This window comes from Prionailurus bengalensis, chromosome C1 (assembly GCF_016509475.1).
Source record: "Prionailurus bengalensis isolate Pbe53 chromosome C1, Fcat_Pben_1.1_paternal_pri, whole genome shotgun sequence".
NCBI classification, from domain to species: domain Eukaryota; kingdom Metazoa; phylum Chordata; class Mammalia; order Carnivora; family Felidae; genus Prionailurus; species Prionailurus bengalensis.
This window is the reverse complement of record NC_057345.1, coordinates 11,221,655-11,244,255: the sequence shown is the minus strand read 5'-3', so window position 1 is coordinate 11,244,255 and position 22,601 is coordinate 11,221,655. Positions and strand designations below refer to the sequence as shown.

General features: G+C 53.5%; 1 protein-coding gene across 2 annotated transcripts; it reads left to right on the top strand.

Annotated features, from left to right (window-relative positions):
• Window positions 1–257: 257 nt before the first annotated feature.
• On the top strand, window positions 258–21,883 carry CASP9 (caspase 9). 2 transcript variants are annotated; one of them, XM_043573827.1, is made up of 9 exons: window positions 258–507; window positions 3,818–4,211; window positions 7,015–7,049; window positions 8,227–8,403; window positions 8,838–8,927; window positions 10,114–10,261; window positions 16,730–16,909; window positions 17,737–17,846; window positions 19,941–21,883. In XM_043573827.1, exons 1-9 carry the CDS (start codon window positions 376–378, stop codon window positions 20,028–20,030), a joined length of 1,356 nt encoding a protein of 451 aa, XP_043429762.1. In that variant the 5' UTR covers window positions 258–375; the 3' UTR covers window positions 20,031–21,883. The 2 variants fall into 2 exon arrangements, with proteins under 2 accessions (XP_043429762.1, XP_043429763.1); XM_043573828.1 differs by having other exon boundaries at window positions 390–507; window positions 3,918–4,211.
• Window positions 21,884–22,601: the final 718 nt, after the last annotated feature.

Below are 22,601 nucleotides of genomic sequence, written 5' to 3'. Positions count from 1 at the left end.
CCACATTTAACCGACTGAACTACCCAGGGGCCGCCCCCGCCCCCTACCCCCGAACCCCCACCCTCCGAGTTTCTGTAAAAGCGGAATGAGGATACCTTTTGGTTAGGGCTGGCTGCCTGGACTAGGGGCGCGCCCTGGGGGCGGTGCCCGTTGCGGGGTGTGTCTTGGGGGGCGGTGCGGGGCGCGGAGGCGGAGTCGCAAGGCGGAAGTGGTGCCGTGGGTGGCCTGGGGCGGGCCCGGGGGGCGAGGGGCGATGTAGGGGCGGAGCGCGTCGCGGCGGCCGGTGCCGGGGCGGGTCCTGGGCGGCGGGCGGGGCGCCGCGGCCGAGGCCCGGAAGCGGACCGAGGCCGCCCGGGTCCCAGCCGTCGGGCCGCCATGGACGAGGCTGACCGGCAGCTCCTGCGGCGGTGCCGGGTGCGGCTGGTCGGCGAGCTGCAGGTGGCCTCGCTCTGGGACGCTCTGCTGACCCGCCAGCTCTTCACGCCCGCGATGATCGAGGACATCCAGGTGCGCCCCGCTTCCAGCGCCGCCCGCAGACTTCACGTCCCGGCTGGGGTCAGCGAGGCCGCGCCGAGAGGGTTGCTGAAGGCACAGCGTGTCTTAAAGGCCGAGCTCCCGCCTTCCCCTCCCCGCCTGTGCCCCCGGTACCCATCCCCTTTGGGGAATCATCATGTGGGAACCCCCTTTTCCCTCACGGCGTTGAGCGCACTAGATCGCCCAGCCGAACCGTGCAATACCGAACACCTCTTCCAGGGCTTGCTAGAGCGATTCCACGCCCAGCACCACCAGCGTGCACCGTTGGCTGCTGGGGCCCTGTGCTTCTGGCCGGGATGGAGGCTTGTGTTTTACTTGCTGGCATGAAGGTTCAGGGCGCCCAGCTGGGGTGTCACACTGCCTGGTTCTGTGTCCCTGGCTAAGTCATTGATCCACTGTGAGCCTCAGTTTTCTGGGCTGTGAAATGGGACAACAGTAGTATTGTGAGAGCTACATGAGATAGTGGGTGTGGAACAGAATTGCGTCAGGCCCAGAGTGAGGGCTTAGCTGGCTGTGCCCTGTCCTCTTTGGCCAGCCCCTCCTGTGCTGAGTTTATGTTTCCTAAGGGGTTTTAGAGATGGGCGGGGGGGGGGGGGGGGTGCTGATGCAGGTAATGAAGAAAATAATAAAGTGAACATGTGAGGTTCTCTTTAAAAGAAGTTTCATGTCTTTGTGTTATTTGACCCTCGCCACAGGCCTGTGAGGTAAGGAGGTTCCAGGAGGTATTTCCTACCAGGAGGGGCAGTGGGTGTGTGCGGCTTTCTGGGGGCCTCTGGCCAGTGCCCTGTGGGCTGCTTGCAGACTGTCCATTTTCTGCATCATCCAGGAGCTTGGCCTGACCTAGTGAGGAAGTCTTTAATAGGATAAGTGTCATACGAAAAATTAGCAGTGAATATTAGTATTAGAAGAAGTCTCATGAGAATCTGCTGTGTGACCTGAACTGAAGAGTGGAAATGGTTTGAGACCATTTCCTTGCCTTCAGATACATTCACAGGGGTTGCAAATTCAGATGCCCACAGAGGCCCAATAGATGGGCACCGCGGTGGGTGGCCCCCCAGCTCCAGCTCAGTCTGGCCATTCCAGAATGCTGGCTCCGTGTTTCCAGATCTCTCACGTTATGTAAAAAGAAGTTGAAAGTCCTGATTTTGATGTCAAATTCCCTGATTCTAGATGTTAGCAACAGATTCAGGTTTTCGAAGTACTGTCACATGAACGAGAGGCTGCCATTTGCCACCCCTGGTTTGGCTGAGCCGCATGGATCTGGGTCCTCATCCTGGCTTTGGTACATATTAGTAAGTCGCAATGCCTTGCTGAGACTCAGTTTCCCTCATCTGTAAAGTGAGGAGAATTGTAATTTAACCCCATAAGGTTACTGAGGGGGGGACTAGATGAAATGATGCATTTAACACGGGGTCTGTCTTACTGTGAGTGTTCCGGAAATGCTGAAAGGCATGTAGCTGTTTTGTTAGTGAGGATCATCTTTGCAGTGACATTACAGATCTGTGGCGTTCAACTTAGCAGCCATTAGCCACACGAGGCTATTTAAGTATAAGTCTGAAGTAATTAATGTTAAATAAAATAGAACACTTACAGGGCACCTGGGTGGCTAAGTCAGTTAGGCATCCATCTCCGGCTCAGGTCATGAGCTCGCAGTTCGTGAGTTCGAGCCCCGCTTCGGGCTCTGTGCTGACAACTTGGAGCCTGCTTCAGATTCTATGTCGCCCTCTCTCTCTCTCTGCCCCTCCCCCACTCACATTCTGTCTCTCTCTCTCTCTCAAAAATAAATACTAAATAACATTAAAAACAATAGCAAATTCAGTTCCCCAGCTGTAGGACCCAAGTACTCAGGAGCCACATGGGACTCATGTGTTTGGACAGAGCAGATGAAGGACATTTCTATCATCACAGGAAGTTCCCTTGGACAGTGCTGTAGGATATTTGAGGAGAGGGTGATGTCTTACCCCTGTGAGGAACTTGGCCAGAGTGGGTCTCAAAGGACAGCGAGCTGATGAATAGCTTCTTCCTCCTTTTCCCTGTGTTGGTGACCAGCCCCACCATCCCGACACCCGTAAACGTCGACCTTTTCTGCATCGTCACAGTCCACCCAATTGATGCCCAAATCCCGTGCATTCTCCTTCCTTATTAAAAAAAGTTTTTTTAATGTGTATTTATTTCTGAGAGAGAGAGAGAATGGGGGAGGGGCAGAGAGCGAGGGAGACACAGAATCGGAAGCAGGCTCCGGGCTCCGAGCTGTCAGCACAGAGCCCGACGCAGGGCTCGAACCCATGAACTGTGAGATCATGACCTGAGCTGAAGTTGGATGCTTAACCAGTTGAGCCACCCAGGCACCCCCCCCCCTTTTTTTAATATTTATTTTTGAGAGAGAGAGAGCTTGTGGGAACACGAGCATGAGTCGGAGAGGGGCAGAGAGAGAGGGAGACACAGAATCCGAAGCAGGCTCCAGGCTCTGAGCTGTCAGCACAGAGCCCGACACGGGGCTCGAACCCACAGATCACGAGATTATGACCTGAGCTGAAGTTGGACGCTCAACCGACTGAGCCACCCAGGCGCCCCTCTCCTTCCGTATTTTTCTGGTCTGTCCACTTATTTCTCGCCATTCCTGCTGCACTGTCTTTGCCACCACCCGACCTGGCCGTAGCTCACCCCCTTCCACCGTCTACCCTGCCTCCAGGATGATTTTTCTCAGAGGCAGCTCTGACTCTGTCACTCGTAAAGGTCCTCAGCGGCTTCTCCCGGCTGTTTCGGCACACCGCACAGAGGCCTCCCCCTCGCTGCTGTTTCCCACTCCAGCTTACGTTTCATTTCTCTGAATTCGCGATTCACTTCCTAACGTTCCCTGGGGTCTCCGTGAAGACATCCCCTCCTGGAGGACTCCCTGGCTTCCCAAGGCTAAGTTGGATGGCCCTGGACCCTCCTGCTGGCACTTCTCTCCTTGGTGTGCCACTGTTGATTTGTCTGTTTGCATTCCGTGCCCAGGTGTCTGCTTTTTGAGGACTGAGAATGTTCGCTGCTGTATTTTCATCACTTAGCACAGCGCTGGGCTCATGGGAGATGCCTCCAAAATGCTGAATGAATAGATAAGCAAAGGCTGGCCGGTGGCAAACACTCCGTGTAACTGCAGGCTCAGTTTTTGCCCTCATGCCTGACTGGTCAGACTTATACCAGATGGGAAGTGTTGGGGGCGGGGGGCGGGGGTGGGGGACATGGTGAGAGTCCCAGGAAATCGTGTGGCTAATAGTGCTGTGTCTTTTTTTCCAAACAGCATGCGGGCTCAGGGTCTCGGAGCGATCAGGTCAGGCAGCTTGTCATAGATCTAGAGACCCGAGGGAGTCAGGCCCTTCCTTTGTTCATCTCCTGCTTAGAGGACACAGGCCAGGATGCGCTGGCTTCATTGCTGAGAATGGGTCGGCAAGCAGAAAAGCAGAATCCACAGGCCATCAGACCCCTGGACCTCATGCCTGTGGTGGTTGGACCAATGGGCCTCAAACCAGAGGAGCTCAGAAGGAGGCAGTATCCTTTAAAGCCGACGCCGGAAAACCTCACTCCAGTGGTGTTGGGGCCCGAGGAGCTGTGGCCAGCCAAGCTCCGGCCAGAGGTTCTCAGACCAGAGGTGCCTAGGCCAGTGGACATTGGTTCTGGACCATTCAGTGATATCTGTGAGTACCAAGACCACGGTCGGTATGCAGTTGGAACTATGAGGTTAATGAACTTGTATATCCAGATCTCTCCCCAGGTGTGGGAAGTTCTCAGCCATTAGTTTTTTTTTTAATTAAAAAAAATGGTTTTTGATGTTTATTTGCTTTTGAGGAAGAGAGAGAGACGGAGTGTGAGTGGAGGAGGGGCAGAGAGAGAGAGGGAGACACAGAATCCAAGGCAGGCTCCAGGCTCTGAGCTGTCAGCGCAGACACCGATGTGGGCTTGAACTCATGAACTGTGAGATCATGACCTGAGCTGAAGTCGGACGCTTAACCTTAACCAACTGAGCCACCCAGGAGCCCCTCAGCCATTATTTTTTTAAATAAGCCTGCTACCCCTTTCTCCCTCTCTTCCTTCTCCTGGGACTACAATAAAGCATAGATTGTTTCTTTTCATGATAACCCATCATTCGTGTAGGCTTTCTTCACTCTTTTTTGTTCTTTTCTCTTTGCTCTCTGAGTGGGTAATTTCAAATGAGTTGTCTTCTACTTCACAGATTCTTTCTTGTGCGTGATCGAATCTGATGTTGATGCTGTCTGTTGCATTCCTTTCAATTCATTCAGTGCATCCTTCAGCTCCCGTATTTCTATTTGGTTCTTTTTGTGTGGTTTCTATCTTTTAAACTTCTTGTTTTGGTCATGTATTGTTTTCCCGATTTTGTTACATTGGCTTCCCGTGTACTCTTGTAGCTTACTGAGCTTCCTTGAAACAGTGATTTTGAATTGTCAGGCACATTGCAGATTACTATTTCTTTGGGGTCGGTTACTGGGAAATTACTGTGCTCCTTTGGTGGGGTCCTATTTCCTTGATTTCTCATGTTTCTGGAAGTCATGTGTTGGCTTTGCATTTGAAGGAGGAGTCAACTCCTCCAGTACTTGCTGACTAACCTCTTCAGTGCGTCCGATCTCGGATTTTTTTTTGCACCAGCAGTGTTTTGGAACTTCTCTGCTGGATTCCCAGAGTTTGACAAAGGTGGTCTCAATTATGGATGATGTCAAAATTGGTGTTCTTTGTTGGGGAAGGCAGTAGAAAACTCTTATTCTGCCATTTTGTTGATGTCCCTCTCTCACTTTGTGGATGGATACTACTGATTTGGGGAATGAATGAATTTTTCAGTCGTGGATGATAGTTACATTTTTGGGGGTGCAGTCAGATTTTGGAAATGAGCAATGGTTTCAGATTTAAGGCTGTGAACTGTAGCATTCTTCAGGAAGATAAAACCATTTCCTTTTTGTTTGGTTATTTAACTGAAGTTTATTTTGAGAGAGAGAGTGCGTGCAGGGAAGGGGCAGAGAGAAAGGGAGAGAGAGAGGATCCCAAGCAGGCTCTGCACTGTCAGCACAGAGCCTGACGTGAGGCTTGAGCTCACAAACTGTGAGATCATGACCCGAGCTGAAACCGAGAGTCGGACGCTTAACTGACTGAGCCACCCAGGTTCCCCTAAAACCATTTCTTTTTTTTTTTTTTTTTTGACACACATATTCATTTATTTATTTATTTTTTCCAGGTAAAGGATTTTTTTTTTCAATATATGAATTTATTGTCAAATTGGTTTCCATACAACACCCAGTGCTCATCCCAAAAGGTGCCCTCCTCAATCCTAAAACCATTTCTAATTAAAAATGGGATGTGCATGGTCTTCTGGCATGGCTTTTTTTTTTTTTTAATTTTTTTTTTTCAACGTTTATTTATTTTTGGGACAGAGAGAGACAGAGCATGAACGGGGGAGGGGGAGGGGCAGAGAGAGGGAGACACAGAATCGGAAACAGGCTCCAGGCTCTGAGCCATCAGGCCAGAGCCCGACGTGGGGCTCGAACTCACGGACCGTGAGATCGTGACCTGGCCGAAGTCGGATGCTTAACCGACTGCGCCACCCAGGCGCCCCATTCTGGCCTGGCTTTTAAACTCATAAGAGGATAGTTCCCCGTAAGGGGTCCAGGCGCTCTGTGAGCAACGAACGGCACCCTATTGTTGGATCATGAGAATAGATTCCAGTGCAACTCAACTCAGCATTGCAGCTCTGCGATAACCACCCAGTTCTCTTTGTTTAAGAAAGAAAAGAAGTCCTAACTACCATAGAGGCTGGGGGTCATTGGACTTCTTGCTAATTGAAATGAAAACTCCTTTGACACTGAAGGAAACACTGCCACCGTTACTCGTTTAGTCATTCTGCCAATCTTTCCCGAGGACTTTCTGGGTGCTGGGCTCCATGGATTCCACAGACAGGAAGTGTCCACTCTCCTGGAGCTTCCCTCTTGCCTTTCTGGTTTAGAATTTCGTATAGATGGAATCACACCACATACGCTCTTCTGGCTTCTTGTCCCTGGCCGAAAGTTTCGTGGCTGTCCATGGCGATGCACGTGTCAGCGCCTGCTTTCTTTTCAGTGTGTGGAGTGTTGCCTTGCATGGCTTTTATCATAAATTGCTTGTCTGTCGACTTGTTGATGAACATTTTGGGTTGTTTCTAATTCTGGGCATGAAGAATAAGGCTTCAGTGATCCTCCACGGCTGGCTCTTTTTAATGCCCCATTGTGCTCCTTTCTCTCGGGCATATACCCGGAAATGGAATTGCTGGTCAGAGGGTAGGTGTGTGTTTAACGTCATTGGAAATTTCTAAGCAGTTCTGCAAGGTGGCTGTGCCCCTAGGCTCCCACCAGCAGTGCCGGAGGCTTCCCGAGTTCTTGCCCTTCTGTTTTCAAAGTCCCTTGCCCTGCTCCTGCTGGGCCAGGCATTCACGTTTTCTCTCCTTTTCTCTCTCTCCAGGTGCTCAGGAAGTTTCGAAGCGAGATGCTGATTTGGTGAGTCTTTATGTGATTTGGGGCCAGCTCTGTTGGCCTTGGGCTCGTCTGCTCTGCACTTCCCAGGCCCTTCCCTCTGCCGGTGGGTCAGGAGCCCCAGCTGGAGAGAGGGCCCCAGGCCCCCCCGTAGCTCCCTGGCCCTGGCACAGCTCTTCCCGGAGCAGGCCGTCCAACCCTACCTGCTCTTTGCTCCTCTGTGAAGTCAGGGGGTCAGACCTCACGTGAGGCGGGCCTCACCACTGGCCGTGGGACTGAGTCACTCCCTCTTGTTGACAGCATTTGTTGGTTTGACCCCTGCGTGCCAGTCCTGGGCTCCATGCCGGGATACCTGGGAGCGGACACCTTGTGTTTCTAGCCCTTGTGGAGCCATCAGCCTAGCAGAGGCTACTTGCACAGAGAAATATCTAAATCTAAATTTGAGTCTGAGTCTGAGTCTAAGCCTAAGTCTAAATCTAAATCTTTTTTTTGTTTTGTTTTTTTGTTTATTTATTTTTGAGACAGAGAGAGACAGAGCATGAACGGGGGAGGGTCACAGAGAGAGAGGGAGACACAGAATCGGAAACAGGCTCCAGGCTCTGAGCTGTCAGCACAGAGCCCGACGCGGGGCTCGAACCCACGGACCGTGAGATCATGACCTGAGCTGAAGTCGGATGCTTAACCGACCGAGCCACCCAGGCGCCCCCTAAATCTAAATCTTAAGTACTGTGACAAAAAGGACAGGCTGCGATGAGGGAGGATTCCAAGGGAGAAGGGGAGTCTGGCCGGGAAATGGCATCCATACTCTGAGGGTGGATCTGGGCACAAGCCTGCCGACAGAGCGCTACCCCCGCCCCCCCATGGTTCTCAGGTGCTCCTCGGACGGGACAATCTGTCTGGTCTTTTGGGGGCGAACGGCTCTGGGGGCTGAGTGCTGCCATGGGAACTGGTCTCCTCTCCCAAGCTGGCTGTTTGCGTGTCGTACCGTTCGTGCTCACGCCCATCTGGTTTGCCGTCCGTTTGCTTTTGCCCTGGAATGCCGGGTGTAGGCCTGCTGCTCTTCGGTCAGAGAGAGGGCAGACCCCACTTTCTGTCCCACGTCTCCAGACCGTCAACCGCATGAGCGCAAACCTGGGGCTCGCCTTCGCTCCTGGGGAGTGCAGCGAGACCCCGGTTGACGTGGGTCCCTGTGCTTGGGCAGGCGTACGTCCTGAACGCGGACCCCTGTGGCCACTGCCTCATCATCAACAACATGAACTTCTGCCTCGAGTCGAGGCTCCAGACCCGTACCGGCTCCAATATCGACTGTGAGAAGTTGCAGCGACGTTTCTCCTTGCTGCATTTCGTGGTGGACGTGAAGCACGACCAGACGGCCAAGGTCCGGTCACTGCCTGTGGTCAGGGATGGGGGGTGGGCTGGGACAAGGGTCCTGGGAGAGACTCGAAAGCAAGCGACTCCCCGACACCCCCCCTTAGGACTGTAGCCCCGGGAGAGGCAGCATGGCTCAGTGGGTACCGGTTCGGGCTGCATGCTCAGAGAGACCTGGGTTGCGGACTCCCGCTCCCTGCCGCGTGACTCCGGAGTTTTAGTCTCCCTGTCTAGACAGCAGGCACGGTACTCACCTCCTAGGGGCATCGTGAACAGCACCCAAGCACGGCACCTTGTCCCCAAGAACGGTGGCTACTGTGGCTGTTAGGACTGTCCTTACTGCAGTATTGGCCCTGGGAGCAGGGAAAGTGCTCTGCCCGGGAGGGCCCAGGATGGGGACCTGATCCGTCAATGGCCTGGCTCATCTGTGACCTTGTCTTGTAGCAAATGGTCCAGGTGTTGGTGGAGCTGGCTCAGCGGGACCATGGTGCTCTGGACTGCTGCGTGGTGGTCATCCTCTCTCACGGCTGTCAGGTACGAGCTGCCCGGAGACGCTGCGCTGAGAGGCCATGAAGGAGCCCCGTCCCTTCCTGTGTCCAAGACACCCTGGGCTTTGTGGGCAGAGCCGTGGGGCCCTGTCTATCTCCTGTTGTTTTCCTGGGAGCCATCCGGCCCTCTGAGGAAATGGATGCCCCTCCTGGGAGAAGCCATCTGGGAGAGGCAGGGAGGAGACGAATTCTGCTCACAGAGCTCCTAGCCTGGATTTTGTTCAGAGTCGGGCACTGCACACAGGGGCTCGCAGCTCCTGCCTCCGTCTTGCATTGTCCCAGGCCCTTTGCTATGGGCTGGGTGTCAGGACACTGGGACCCCCTCTGGGCTTGGCCACTAATGTGCTGGGTCATCGTCGTGGCCCGGCACCTCCTGCTTCCTGGGCCTCAACTTCCTCATCTTTACAGCTGAGCGTTGGCACAGGTGAGAAGCTCCAAGCGGGAGGCCTGTCGTCCCCTGTGGGGGTTTCACAGTGTTTTCCAAACTGGCAACTGTCGCACAAAAATCAGGATTTCCAGCTTCTCTTGAAAAACCACAGTGGTCGGGCCTTACTAGGCCACATCCTCACAGAGCAAAACTCTGGCCTACAGCTGGGCAGGGACTGCCCCTTTTCATTCCTGGTGTGACCCCTGGACCGGCAGCATAGGCCTCACCAGGAAATCATGAGAAATTCAGACTCTCAGGCCTTGCCACAGACCTTTTCACAGAGAGCCTGTGCTTTGACAAGGTCCCGTCCACATAAAGTTTGAGAAGAACTGGCCTAGAGCAGTAGTTCTCAATGCTTACCTGCATCAGAAGCTCCTGAAAGACCACATTGCTGGTCCCCACCACCAGGGTTCCTGATTTAGATCTAGGGGGGAGCCCAGGAATCAGCAGGTCTTACAAGTTCCCAAGTGATGCTGATGCCTCTGGTCCAGGGACCACACTTTGAGAACCACCCATCTAGAAGAAGCTGGCTGGCGCTCTCCCATTAGGCTGTTTTAGCCATGGGAGTCTGAGACCCTTGGAATAGATGCTGACCAGGGCCCTTCCAGAACGAACCTCTGTCTAAATCAGCCTTGTGCCCCTGGCTGGGGCCTTCTAAATGCTTGACCCCCATAAAGCCTCTGGACAGTGGTTGGATTCCTCCTCCAACCTCTTGGTTTTGTAACCAGGATTCTTGGTCTTCTAGGCCAGCCACCGCCAGTTCCCAGGGGCTGTTTATGGCACAGATGGCTGTCCTGTGTCCATCGAGAAGATTGTGAACATCTTCAATGGATCCAGCTGCCCCAGCTTGGGAGGGAAGCCCAAGCTCTTCTTTATCCAGGCCTGTGGTGGGGGTAAGCAGGTCCTCAGTCTCCCTGCAGGCGACTCTAGTGGGGAAGGAGCCGCCCCCCTGCCTCCTCCTCCGTCCAGCCCCTCCTGATGCCCAAGGGGGTGTGTCCAGGCAGTCAGAGGGTCCCAGACATGGTCCCTTTGTCCACACTGCAGTATCTCCCTCCGGTTAGAGTAGGCCCCAGCTGTGTCCAGCCTGTAGAGGTTAGAGCCTCTACCGTGTCACCGTGCAGTAGCCTCAGGGGCTCATTTGGCTCTGGCAGCTTCAACTCCAGAGACTCAGTAGTAACAAAGCAGGGGACAGAGGAAAAAAAAAACCCTTTCATTTTCCTCATCATTCTCCCGACCTCCCTCAGCTAGACCCTCTTTCCACTGGCCCAGAGGAAGGGAGGCCGGAGCTAAACCAATTATTAGAATTGCCAAAGGCCCAAGTACTGGAGATGTCAGTAATTTTTAAGGATCGTTTGGATCCTTTGCGATTTTGCTATATGCCCCGACTTTAAACCTAAGTCCGACGTCACCATTACCTGGTTTCCTTATAAAGTAAAAAAAAAAAAAAAAAAAAAAAAGGAAGGAAGAGAGAACATTGTGTGTCCTGAATGGTGGGACATGATGGCAGAGGTGGGGGACCCTGGGCATCCTGTCCCAGGCGTTCCCTTGGCCCAGGGCTCTTCAAGGGCAAGGATGTCTGAAAGGCATGCCAGTTCCTTGTCCCCCAGCCCCCTCTGCGTTGTTGTACCACGGAGCTATCCAGCCGGCCCAAAGGGGGTGCCATTCGCACCAGCGACCTGTACCTGTAGCATAATCTTCTGAACGCGTCCATCTGTCCCATACTGTTCCACGTTGGCAGGGGTGATGTGGGGGGATGTGGCTCGTCTAGGTGAGCAGGCTCTGGTCACATGATTCATCTGATATGTGTTTACTGAGTATCTGCTGTATACACCAGGCTGTGTGTTAGGTGTTTGAGATACAAGCTACACAGGGTCTCTGTCCCCTGGAATTTATAATGTGACTGGAACTGTATCAAGTCACTGTCGTGACCCATGCCCGTAACTCGGCCATGGGTGACTGAGAACCCCAGGTTCGATCTTGGTGGCTACTTCGTTCCTGCACAAACACAGGCCAGCTAATCTCTAGAAGTCTTGGCAAGTAGGGATAACAACAGGACCCACGTCCTAGCGTCCCCGTGAAATATTTAGCGCACGAGTTGGTGCATGTGCAGCACTGAACGTAGTGCCTGGCTCATTTGCATCACTGCAAACCTGGACTCTCCCCCTCCCCTAACCCCAGAGCACCCCGTGTCACCTAAGAGCCCCCTGAGCCCAGCACGGTTACCTGAGAGTTCCGGTAATGGGAAGGTGGAAAGGCTGCCGCTCTCGGAGTTGTAGAAATCCTAGCTCATCATTGTTTTATGACCCAGAATGTGTCGCCCAGTGATGTTGTTAGTCTGAACCTAGTGGTCCTTTCCTGTGTGAATAGAATAAAAGATGAAACAGGCAAGGGAACTGTGGACAAAGGGCGTCGGCAGCACGGAGGGTCTTTCCTGTGTCACTCTCTGGACTCCTCAGCAGGCCCACAAGGTCTGCGGGGATCTGGCCCGGGCCACTTTGCATCCCCCAGCCCGGCACGCCGTGTCCCGCCCCAGCGCCGTTCAGCCCTCCCAGGCTCTGGCTTGCTCCTCAGCCCTCCCTGTGCCATCCCTCTGCCTGCCCTCCTGGCCTACTCTTTAAAAAAAAAATTTTTTTTTTTCTAATGTTTGTTTATTTTTGAGAGAGACAGAGCGTGAGTGGGGGTGGGGCAGGGAGAGAGGGAGACACAGCATCCGAAGCCGGCTCCAGGCTCCAAGCTGTCAGCTCAGAGCCCGAGGCCGGGCTCGAACTCACGAACTGAGAGATCATGACCTGAGCCGAAGTCGGACGCTTATGAGTCACCCAGGTGCCCCTCTTTTTTTTTTTTTTTTTTAAGGATTTTACTTTTAAATAATCTCTGTGCCCAACGTGGGGCTCGAACTCACAACCCTGAGATCAAGAGGCCTGTGCTCCACCAACTGAGCTGGCCAGGCACCCCTCCTGGCCTACTCTTAATCATCCATTCTTCTAGTTACAGCTTATTGTCTCTGTGTCCAGGAAGTCTTCCCTATACACCCCCTCCCTTGCACAGAGTCAGGGTTAGTCTTTGTGCTCACGCAGCCCCTGTCCTTCCCTTGTCACAGCGCTTTCTCCTTGTATTGAGATGGCCTCATCCCCTGGTCGGCTCTTCGAGGCCAAGGCCAGGCCCCTCTGGTCCCCCCAGACCTGCCACTAAGCTCAGAGGATGGTTGCATCTTATGTGCATCCTAATTATTCGATTTGAAACAGAACCATATCAAAATCACATAAGCAAAATTTTAAATAATGTAGACTCCCTCCACCACAAAACACCCACCTTAGTGGGAGGAGCAAGATTTCAAAGCTGCAATGCAGTGATCACGATCCTGCCTTTGGAATTCTGGGCCCTGCTCAGCCCCCCCGGCCCGCTATTGACCTTGTGTGTAACGCTGTGGCCACACGGGGGCGGCACGGTGCTGAGAACAGAAATGCTGCCGGGTCTGCAGTCTGCACCCGTGTCCTGCAGGGTGGCCTCTTGTTTACGGCCATCTGAGCGTCTGCCCTGGGTTTCGGTGACTCTTGTGTCGCTTTGGTAAAATCCACTGTCGTTACAACTTAAAACAGTTTTCAAATCCTTTGACGTGTCGTGCCCCCCACTGGTAAGAGGTAGGGGTGCGTACCCTGGAGCAGAGATCCCTGCCTCCAAGTGAGTAGCGCGGGTGTGGAATGTCAGTGAGTAGATAGCGCGATTCGGCATCTAGCGTGATGCGCTTGGCCGAAGCTGAGCGGCCTCTGTTAGCCCGAGCTGTTCATTTTGGGGCAACCCCTCTTTAGACTTCTAGAAATCACTCTCTCTGAGAAGGCAGAAGGAGGAACAGCATGCTGCCGTGGTGGTTGTGGGTTTTTAGATGCTGATAAATCCTGCTGTGTGTTCATTTTTCTGGGGAAGTCAGTCTGCCTTACGGAGGGGTTTGAATTTGCGAGTCTGTCTGAGAACAAACCGTGTGTTAAGACAGATAGCCCCGGGGGCGAGGCTTTCGCATCAGGTTTGTCTGTCGCATGAGGAGGACGCGGGAATGGAGATTCCTGTCTCTCCCGGATTCCCCTTTCGGATCCCACCGTGTCTTCTCCGGCTTCCCCAGGTCGTCCCTCTGCCCACCTCTGCCTGCTTAAGCCATTCCTGTGGCTTCCCCCACAGCAGTGCCCCAAACTTTCCTGCCACCCACATCTCCCGTCCCTGCCCCTGTTCCACTGCAAGTCATTTCCAGACACCCGGGCAGAATCCCAGCCCTGAAGGTTAGCTGTGAGAACAAAAAGAGATTACCAAGTTCCCGAGTCAGGTGTATGGAGTGAGAGGCCCATAGATGTTGGGGCTATCATTATGGGTTTGCCAGAACCATCCTGCCCTGTCTCTGCCCCCTGCCGAGGGAGCCGACTGAGCCAGCCGGGTGCCCCTACAAAGCCTTCTTTAAAATCACGGTTTGTGGGGCGCCTGGGTGGCTTAGTTGGTTACGCGTCCGACTCTCGATTTTGGCTCAGGTCATGATCTCGCGGTTCATGAGTTCGAACCCCGTGCTTGGGATTCTCTGTCTCCCTTTCTCTCTGCCTCTTTCTCTCTCTCTCAAAAATAAATAAACGTTTTTTAAAAATTAAAAAAATAAAATCATGGTTTGTGACACACATAGTAGATACACACACACACACACACACACACACACACACACACAGACTACCCCTGGGGTACAGAGCACCCACACAGAAACCAAAGAAGACACAAAAGAAGAAGACGGGGTCCTGCTTTCTGGGGAGCTGAATGCCCAAACAGAAACATCTATGCCCTCAATTTACATTGAGACTTAGGTTTAAAAAAATTTTTTTTTTTCAACGTTTATTTATTTTTGGGACAGAGAGAGACAGAGCATGAACGGGGGAGAGGCAGAGAGAGAGAGGGAGACACAGAATCGGAAACAGGCTCCAGGCTCCGAGCCATCGGCCCAGAGCCTGACGCGGGGCTCGAACTCATGGACCGCGAGATCGTGACCTGGCTGAAGTCGGACGCTTAACCGACTGCGCCACCCAGGCGCCCCATGAGACTTAGGTTTAAAAAACTGACATCGAACTCGTCTCTTTCCTTTTTGGGGGTGGACAGGGATAGAGTTGAGGGAACAGTCCGTCATACGACAGTGTTCCCTCCCTTTCAGACAACCGAGCGGAGAAAAATTGCCATTCTTGGCTTCTGTCTTCGAATGCCAAGTAGGGTGGATGTTGTGAGCAATTCGACCTTATGCAATCTTGCCTCGGCTGCCAAACGCACGGGCCGCCTCTAGCAAGCACGCAGGACCTTACAACATGCGTTTCTAGATCCCGAATGTACTCTTCTTCTGCCCTTGAAGTTTCACTTCTTCTCTATTTTATTCTACTCTTATCATTTGTGCCTGCTAAGCTATCTAATTTTAGGGAACCAAAGAAGGCATCAAATCATAGGTCATGAGATTTTGGCCATGTTTATACCTTCTGACCCAGTAATTCCCTAAGGAAATAATTCAAGCGAAGTCAAAACGCTCTACGTAAAACAGGGTGCCTGGGTGGCTCGGTTGGTTAAGCATCCAACTTTGGTTCAGGTCATGATCTCGCGGTCCGTGGGTTCGAGTCCCGCATCGGGCTCTGTGCTGACAGCTCAGAGCCTGGAGCCTGCTTCAGATGCTGTGTCTCCCTCTCTCTGCCCCTCCCCTGCTTGCACTCTTCTCTCTCTCTCTGTCTCAAAAATAAACGTTAAAATAATAATAATAATAAAAATCCTCTATGTAAAGACACCTGTGGCCACGTGAGCCAAAAACTGGATATCATCTAAATAGCCAACATTAAGGAAATGGATTAGTGAGGGCGTATCACTGAAACAGACCATTATAAAGCCATTTGAACTAGCTGTGATGGGGACTGTGGAGATGTGGAGAAATGCTCCCGGGACAGTGTGCCCATGGGCCACAACCCAAAGGTTAAGAGGCAGAAATGGGGGTAGCTGTGTCAGGCTTGCAAGATCCTGGATGATTTCCTTAGCCGTATTTTCTGTCTTTTCCATTTTAAATTCCTAATCCCCCCCCCACACAGCAGCAGACCTGGAAACCAGGGGTCAGGGCAGGACTCGGGCCACACACAGCTCCCATCACAGAGCCATCGGGATGGCGACATGGCAGGAGGTTCTCCGGGCACAAGCTCCCCGGAGGGAGAGCTCACTGCAGGGTGCAGTGTGCTACTCCAGATAGAAAGCAGCTAAAAGGAGCTTCTGTAAAAGCAGAGGGCAGAGTGGCCCGGAGGGTTCCTTAGGGAAGGGTTTCTGGAGCCCTTCCGGGGGCTCAGGCACCCCCCCTTTCAAGGCTGAATAAAGTGAATTGTTTTTTTCATGACGTGAAGTTGACCACTGTAGCCATTTTCAAGTGCATACAATTCAGCCGCTGGGAGTACGTTCACAAGTGTGCAACCATCACCATTCCCTGGTTCCAGAACTTTCTCATCGCCCCAGACTGAAACCTCATACCCCTCAGGGCTCACTCCCCCTTCCTGCCTCCTCTCAATCCCGGGCAACCGCTCACCTGCTTTCTTCTCCATGGATTTGCCCCTTCTGGGTCTTTCACATGAACGGAGCCAGATACGTGGCTTCTCGCATCTGGTTCTTTCACTCCGCGTGTTTTTCGTGTCTACCCACACGGCCCTAGGTATCAGCACTTTATCCCTCTTTAAGCCTGGGTGAAATTCCACTGGCTGTCTGTGCCACCTTCTGTGTATCCGTTCATCTGTCAGCGGACACTTGGGGCGTCCCCACCTGTTGCCTGTTGTGAATGATGCTGCTGTGAACTTCGCTGTGCCAGGATTTGTTTGAACTTCTGTTTTTAGTTCTCTTGGGTGTGTACCTCATAAGTTGCTTTTACAGCTTTTGTTTTTAGTAGTTACTTATTTTTGAGAGACAGAGAGTCAGGGAGTGAGCGGGAGAGGGGCAGAAAGAGGGAGACACAATCTGAAGCGGGCTCCAGGCTCCGAGCTGTCAGCGCAGAGCCCGACACGGGGCTCGAACCCACAAACCGTGAGATCATGACCTGAGCCGCAGTCGGACACAACTGACCGAGCCACCCAGGCGCCCCTTGTTTTCACAGCTTTAGAAAAGAAATCTCTGCACCCCCGTCCCAATTTCTACCTAATGGGTGTGCAAAACTTTTGTCACAGTAAAAAGTAAAGCTTCGGTTTCTGTTTCTCGCTCAGCGCTGGAACCCTGGCTCCGGAGGGAATCAGGCAGTCTCGGGCTGGGGCGGGCTGGGTGTCGCCAAGAAGCAAGGAGCAGGGGCTCTGGTCGGTGTTTCAGTGACGAGTGCTGTCCGTTTTTGCTTCCTGCAGAGCGGAAAGACCATGGGGTTGAGGTGGCCTCCACGTCCCCTGAAGACAGGACCCCTGGCAGTGACTCCGAGTCAGACGCTGTCCCGTTCCAGGAAGGCCCAGGCACCTTTGACCAGCCGGACGCCGTGTCTAGTTTGCCCACACCCAGTGACATCTTTGTGTCCTACTCCACCTTCCCAGGTGAGCACATCAGGTGTCCTCCCAGCCGGCGGGTCCCCCTGTCAGCCCTAGAAGCAGCGGTGTTGTTAAGGAGCGACCTGGGGGTGACTTGGCCCTGAGTCTTGCCATCTGCGGGACCCCGAGCAAGTCACTTCGCCTCTCTGAGCCTCAGCTAGGATGCAGAATTCAAGGAGGCCTGTGCTCTTGGGTTTCTGTGCCTCACTTGCCTCACCCGTGTCCCGGCCCCGCCTCAGTATTCTCATCTTTAAAATGGGAAGAGCATTCGTACGTCAGGGGTCGTCGCGGGGATTAGCAAGGTGGCTAGGGCATCCCCGAGCACAGTGCCTGGCACGTAGCAGGCGTGACGGGCATTAGTGTCCTTCCTTTCTTAGCCCTTGGGTGAGTCACTTGACTTCTCGGAGCCTCGGTTCCCTTGCTGGGAAGGCGGGAACCAACGTTTATTTATTTTTGGGACAGAGCGAGACAGAGCATGAACGGGGGAGGGGCAGAGAGAGAGGGAGACACAGAATCAGAAACAGGCTCCAGGCTCTGAGCCATCAGCCCAGAGCCTGACGCGGGGCCCGAACTCACGGACCGTGAGATCGTGACCTGGCTGAAGTCGGACGCCCAACCGACTGCGCCACCCAGGCGCCGCATGGGAAGGCGGGAACCAGAACCAAAGTCCCAAGGCAGTGGTGGCCTCACGACCACGCAAGAAGGTCGTGAACAGGATGGGGCGCAGAGATGTGTGGATGTGTGAATGGGTCCAAGTCCACAGGTGGCCCCAGCCGGGGTGTGGGGGGCTCTTAGCGGCTCTCCGATAAAGTTCCGCCTCTCTGCTTCTGAAGGTTTTGTTTCCTGGAGGGACACCAAGAGCGGCTCCTGGTACGTGGAGACCTTGGATGGTGTTTTCGAGCAGTGGGCTCGCTCTGAGGACCTGCAGACCCTCCTGCTCAGGGTGAGTGTTGCCGTCCTCTGGGAGAGAGAGGGGAGGCTTCTGGGAGGGGCAGCGTGTCCTCCTCAGGTGGGGCTGGCGGGGCCCCAGGCCCAAACCGGAGGTTGGCTTGCTGTGAGGGCTGGTTGGCTTGCTGTGAGGGCTGGTGTTGCCGTTACTGTAACCGTGACAGTGACACTTGCCCATTACTCGGAGGGCTGCCTTCCCTGGCTCCTCTGAGGTCCCAGGCTGATACTGGGACCCCCGCTGGCAGGGGCAGCCCTCCGTGCCAAGGCAGCTCAGTGGCCGGAGCTGAGTGGCGTTCCTGAGGGCGGGTCGTGAGGCATGCCCCACTGTGTAGTCTTCTCGTCTTTTACATTTCTTTAAACATATTTTCATTTTTGAGAGTGAGAGAGACAGAGCATGAGTGGGGGCGGGGCAGGGAGAGAGGGGGACCCAGAATCCGAAGCAGGCTCCAGGCTCCGAGCTGTCAGCGCAGAGCCCGACGTGGGGCTCGAACTCACAAACTCCAAGATCACGACCTGAGCCGAAGTCAGACGCTTAACCGACTGAGCCACCCGGGCGCCCCTTTGTCTTTTAGTCTTGACCCTCAAGTATTTCCCCTTGTCTTGGGGGTCCCCTGGGGGAGAGCGGGAAGGATGGTCTGATAGGGCCCCAGACTCACTCAGTGAAATCCCGCTCAGAGCACACATGGGCCTCTCCTGCTTGCTCAGGTGTTCTATGTCATGAGAAGGATCTAGAAGGTCTGGGACCCCGCCTTCCTCCTGGGGAGGCTCTGGCTCTGTGCTTTGCTGAGCAGAGCAGCGGAGAAAGAAAAAGCAAGTACAGGGTCACCACCTGGTACAACTCCAGGGGGCGCCATGACTCTGGGCAGGTGACCTTGGGAGCAGCAGGGGGGCCTTGCCGGTTGGGGGTGGGAGTCCATCAGGGCCAAGCAGTGCACTTGACTCCTGGGCCTCATCTCTTCTCTCAACTTTTCTTTAAGGAAACCTTTCAATTTGATTTGAGCCTCGTGAAGTTTTGGATTTTCTCATTTCTCATTTTGAGTTTTGTAAACTCATAGTGGAGATGCTTTTCTTTGTTAAACACTCTCCCTCCCAGCTCAAGGAGGCTGCAGGTAGAGCTGTTTATTTTTGTTTTTTGAAAATGTTTATTTATTTTTGAGAGAGAGAACAGGAGAGAGAGTGCAAGCAGGGGAGGGGCAGAGCAGAGAGGGGGGGGACAGAGGAGCTGAAGCAGGTTCTGCACTGACGGAAGACAGCCCGACGCGGGGCTGGAACTCAGGAACCGTGAGATCATGAGCCAAAATTGGACGCTCAACCGACTGAGCCACCCAGGCGCCCCTAGAGCTGGTTTTTAAAGTAGGTTTTAGGGTTTTATTTATATATTTTTGTATGTATGTATTTATCGAAGTGTAGTTGACATATGTAGTCACGTTACATTAGTTTCGGGTAGTGATTTGACAATTCTGTGCCTTGTGCTATGCTCACTGCCATAAGTCTAGTCGCCATCTGTCGCCATCCAAAGTTATTACGATAGTCTAGACTCTATTCCCTCCCTATGCTGCACTTTTCATCGCCCTGACGTATTTCGTCACTGGCAGTTTATTCCCCTTCCTCCCCTTCACCTATTTCGCCCATCCCCCACCCCTGTCCCCTGCAGCATTATTTACAACAGCCAAGATACAGAAGCAACCTAAGTGTTCACTGATAGATGAACACTATGGATATGGTATGGTATGGATATGGTATGGATATGGTATGGATAAAGGGGATGTGATGTCTACATACGGTGGAATATCACTCGGCTGTAAGCAAGAATGGGATCTTGCCATTTGCGACAACATGGACGCAGCCAGAGAGTATTATGCAAAGTGAGATGAGTCAGACAGAGAAAGACAAATACTGTATGCTTTCACTCATGTGTGGAATCTAAAAAAACAAAACAAACGAACGAACAGAAACAGACTCCTAAACACGGAGGACAAGCCAGAGCTGTTACAGGGCTGGTTCAGTGGACGTCCCCCTTTCTCCTTCTCTGGAACCCTTCCTTCCATCGAGAGAGCTCACGGACTCCCCTGTGCTCCTGTTTTCACAGGTCGCTAATGCTGTTTCGCAGAAAGGGATTTACAAGCAGATTCCTGGTTGTTTCAATTTCCTCCGGAAAAAACTTTACTTTAAAATGTAATGAGGCCAGGGCCCCTGCACCCTTTACCCCAAAACCTTCCTGCTCCAGGCCCAGCGGCAGTGGACGTCTGGTCTTTGCTACAACGACAGCTGTCACTCTTCGAAGGGGTTTGTGGCCTGTAGTGGGTCTGCTCTTTCCCCACCAGGGGCAGACAGGCTCTTAGCAGCTTCCAAATTGGAGACGGATGACTGGCGACACAGGAAGCAGAGCAGAAGAAAATCAAGGACACCCAGGACTCTTACCAGTGGCCTGTTCTCCGGCTAGTGGCTGTGGCCTATGACCCCTGTGTTTTCTGTAGAGTAAGGCTTTTTAACCTCAGTCTGATCGACATTTGGGGCCAGATGTTGGGGGGGGGGCGCGTCCCGTGCATGGTGGGACGTTTAGCAGCATCCCTGGCCTCTACCCTCTAGGTGCCAGGAGCACCTCCCCCTGCGTCGTGACAACCCAAAATGTCTCCAGACATTGCCACATGTCCCCTGGTGGGACACTCCTTGAGAACCACTGATCTACAAGAAACTTTGGTTACAAACAATCTCTCTTAGATCAGCAAGTCTGGGGCTACTAGTCTGAAAAGCTGGAGTCTGCAAATCCTCAATGAGGTTTTAAAAATGATCAATTTTTCTTATATTCTAGTATTAAAAAAATCTTAGGGGCATATGGACACTTTTTCCCCCTTATTTCCCCCCTCATTTTGCTCCAACTCTTTGTTTTTCCTTATAAAGGGGATTTTTGCTTTTCTGGGAACATTTCCCTGTCTCTTACTTCATGTGAACCCCACCCCATCCCAGGGAAGGATGACAGGTCTGGGAGCCGTGTCCTCAGGGAAGTTAGGTCACTGAGCCAAGGGGAGCGTAGATACGGCCCCACCCCTGAGGTCTTGTATGCGATCCTGACCCTGGCCAATTTGGAGCTTTTAGGGCCTTGGACTTGAGGATTGTTTGCTAAGACTCACCAAGATGTGATTCACGCAGTTGTCTCTTGGTTATTATTTACCCCCTGCCTGTGACCTTTCCAAGTGTGAAATAGTCCCGGGGGCTTCTGGCGGTTACTTACCTGTGGTCACCTGCGGGATGGTACAAGGAAACAATCCAATTAACCCGACAGAGCCAAGCAGCGCTTGGCCCTCTGCCTGCTCCCTGCTTCCAGGCTCTGGACTCGCCCCTCATGCGAATCAGGTGGTCCTTGCCCGAGGCGCCCTCCCGAATCGTGTTCAGGACGAAAAGATGTTATCACAGCTTTTCACTGACCTGGCGGGGACTTCCTATAAAGGGGTGGGGTGGGGGGGGGGGTCTTAGCCCAGAGTTCTGTTTGGGCTTCCGAGCAGCGGGCCTGTGAACTCCTGAAAATCATACGCCGAATGTGTAGAGGGAGATTTCACTTGTCTCTCAAGGGGATTGAGAGCCTCAAACGTTTAACAACCAGCGCCGTTTGCAAGGCCACCCCCATGGCGTGTTTTCAGAGGCTGGGTAGCAGTGTCTATGAAACATTTTACTGCCCCAACTCCACCGTCCAGTGACGCTGCTGGGGCCAGCTCTCCAGCACAGATACGCCGACCAGTGTGCAAGAGTGCGTGTCCCAGGATGTTCGCTGCAGCGGTGGGAGAGAGAATAGGGAGCGGGTGAAAGGGTCACTCCTCCTATTCATAATATGGAATATTATTTAGCTGTCCAAAAGAATGGCCCGGATGTACGTGCTGACACGTAAAATGTGACACAGTGCCGAGTGAAAAACACCCAGTTGCAGAGCAGTAGGAAGCATAAAATGCTATTTTTGGTTAGAAAGCTATGGTCTATGAATGTACCCATATGGACGTGTGATGTATGCACATAAATAAAGTCCAGAAGGCCATCCACCGTGCTGTTAACCATGATCGCCTCTGCAAGGTGGAACCGGAGACATAAAATGAGGGAGACTTCGCTTTTTGACTCGATACGCTCCCAGATTCTTCTCATGTTTTTACAAGGAGTACACGTATTGCCTTCTAAAAACCGTGGCTACGAAGACGCACGTGTTGTCACCGTTCAGCGAACATTTGTTGAAAGGACGAATGCCCTCGGCCACCTGTCTCCTGCCACCTCCCTGCTCGCGCTTTTCGTTGGCAGTCTCCTGACTTCGGCTCGTCACCTGTCTGGGTTTGCGTGGGCAGGTGTCCCCAAGCACAGTGTGGGGCTCCAAGCCGCACATGCACGGCCCCCCTCCCCGCCCCCCCCCCCCCCCCCCCCCCCCCCCCCCCCCCCCCCCCCCCCCCCCCCCCCCCCCCCCCCCCCCCCCCCCCCCCCCCGGGGCTGGGACCGCTGCGAGGCTGCCCCCGCCTTTCTGCAGCTGCTGGGGGGGGGGGGCCTCCACCCGGGGACAGCTGGCTGCTGGGCTCTGCCAGTCCTGGAGCCCGTTAGCATGTGTGCCTGTCCTGGCTGCTGTCCCACAAGCCCAGGGCCTCTGCCCAGCTGCCTCACGAGGCTGGCCTTCCCCGTTGATCCCCTCCGACATCTGGCCACGCTTTCGGCCGTGGCCTGCTCTGTTGTGCCTGTGTCTGCGCCTGGGAACAGCCAATGCTGGGGCAAAAAGGACAAT

What these genes read in the sequence shown, in the direction of transcription:
- CASP9 (XM_043573827.1), top strand. Translation starts at nt 376, where the DNA reads ATGGACGAGGCTGACCGGCAGCTCCTGCGGCGGTGCCGGGTGCGGCTG. An exon ending in CGATGATCGAGGACATCCAG is followed by an intron (nt 508 to 3,817) that starts GTGCGCCCCGCT and finishes TTTTCCAAACAG; the next exon opens with CATGCGGGCTCAGGGTCTCG. An exon ending in TGGACCATTCAGTGATATCT is followed by an intron (nt 4,212 to 7,014) that starts GTGAGTACCAAG and finishes CTCTCTCTCCAG; the next exon opens with GTGCTCAGGAAGTTTCGAAG.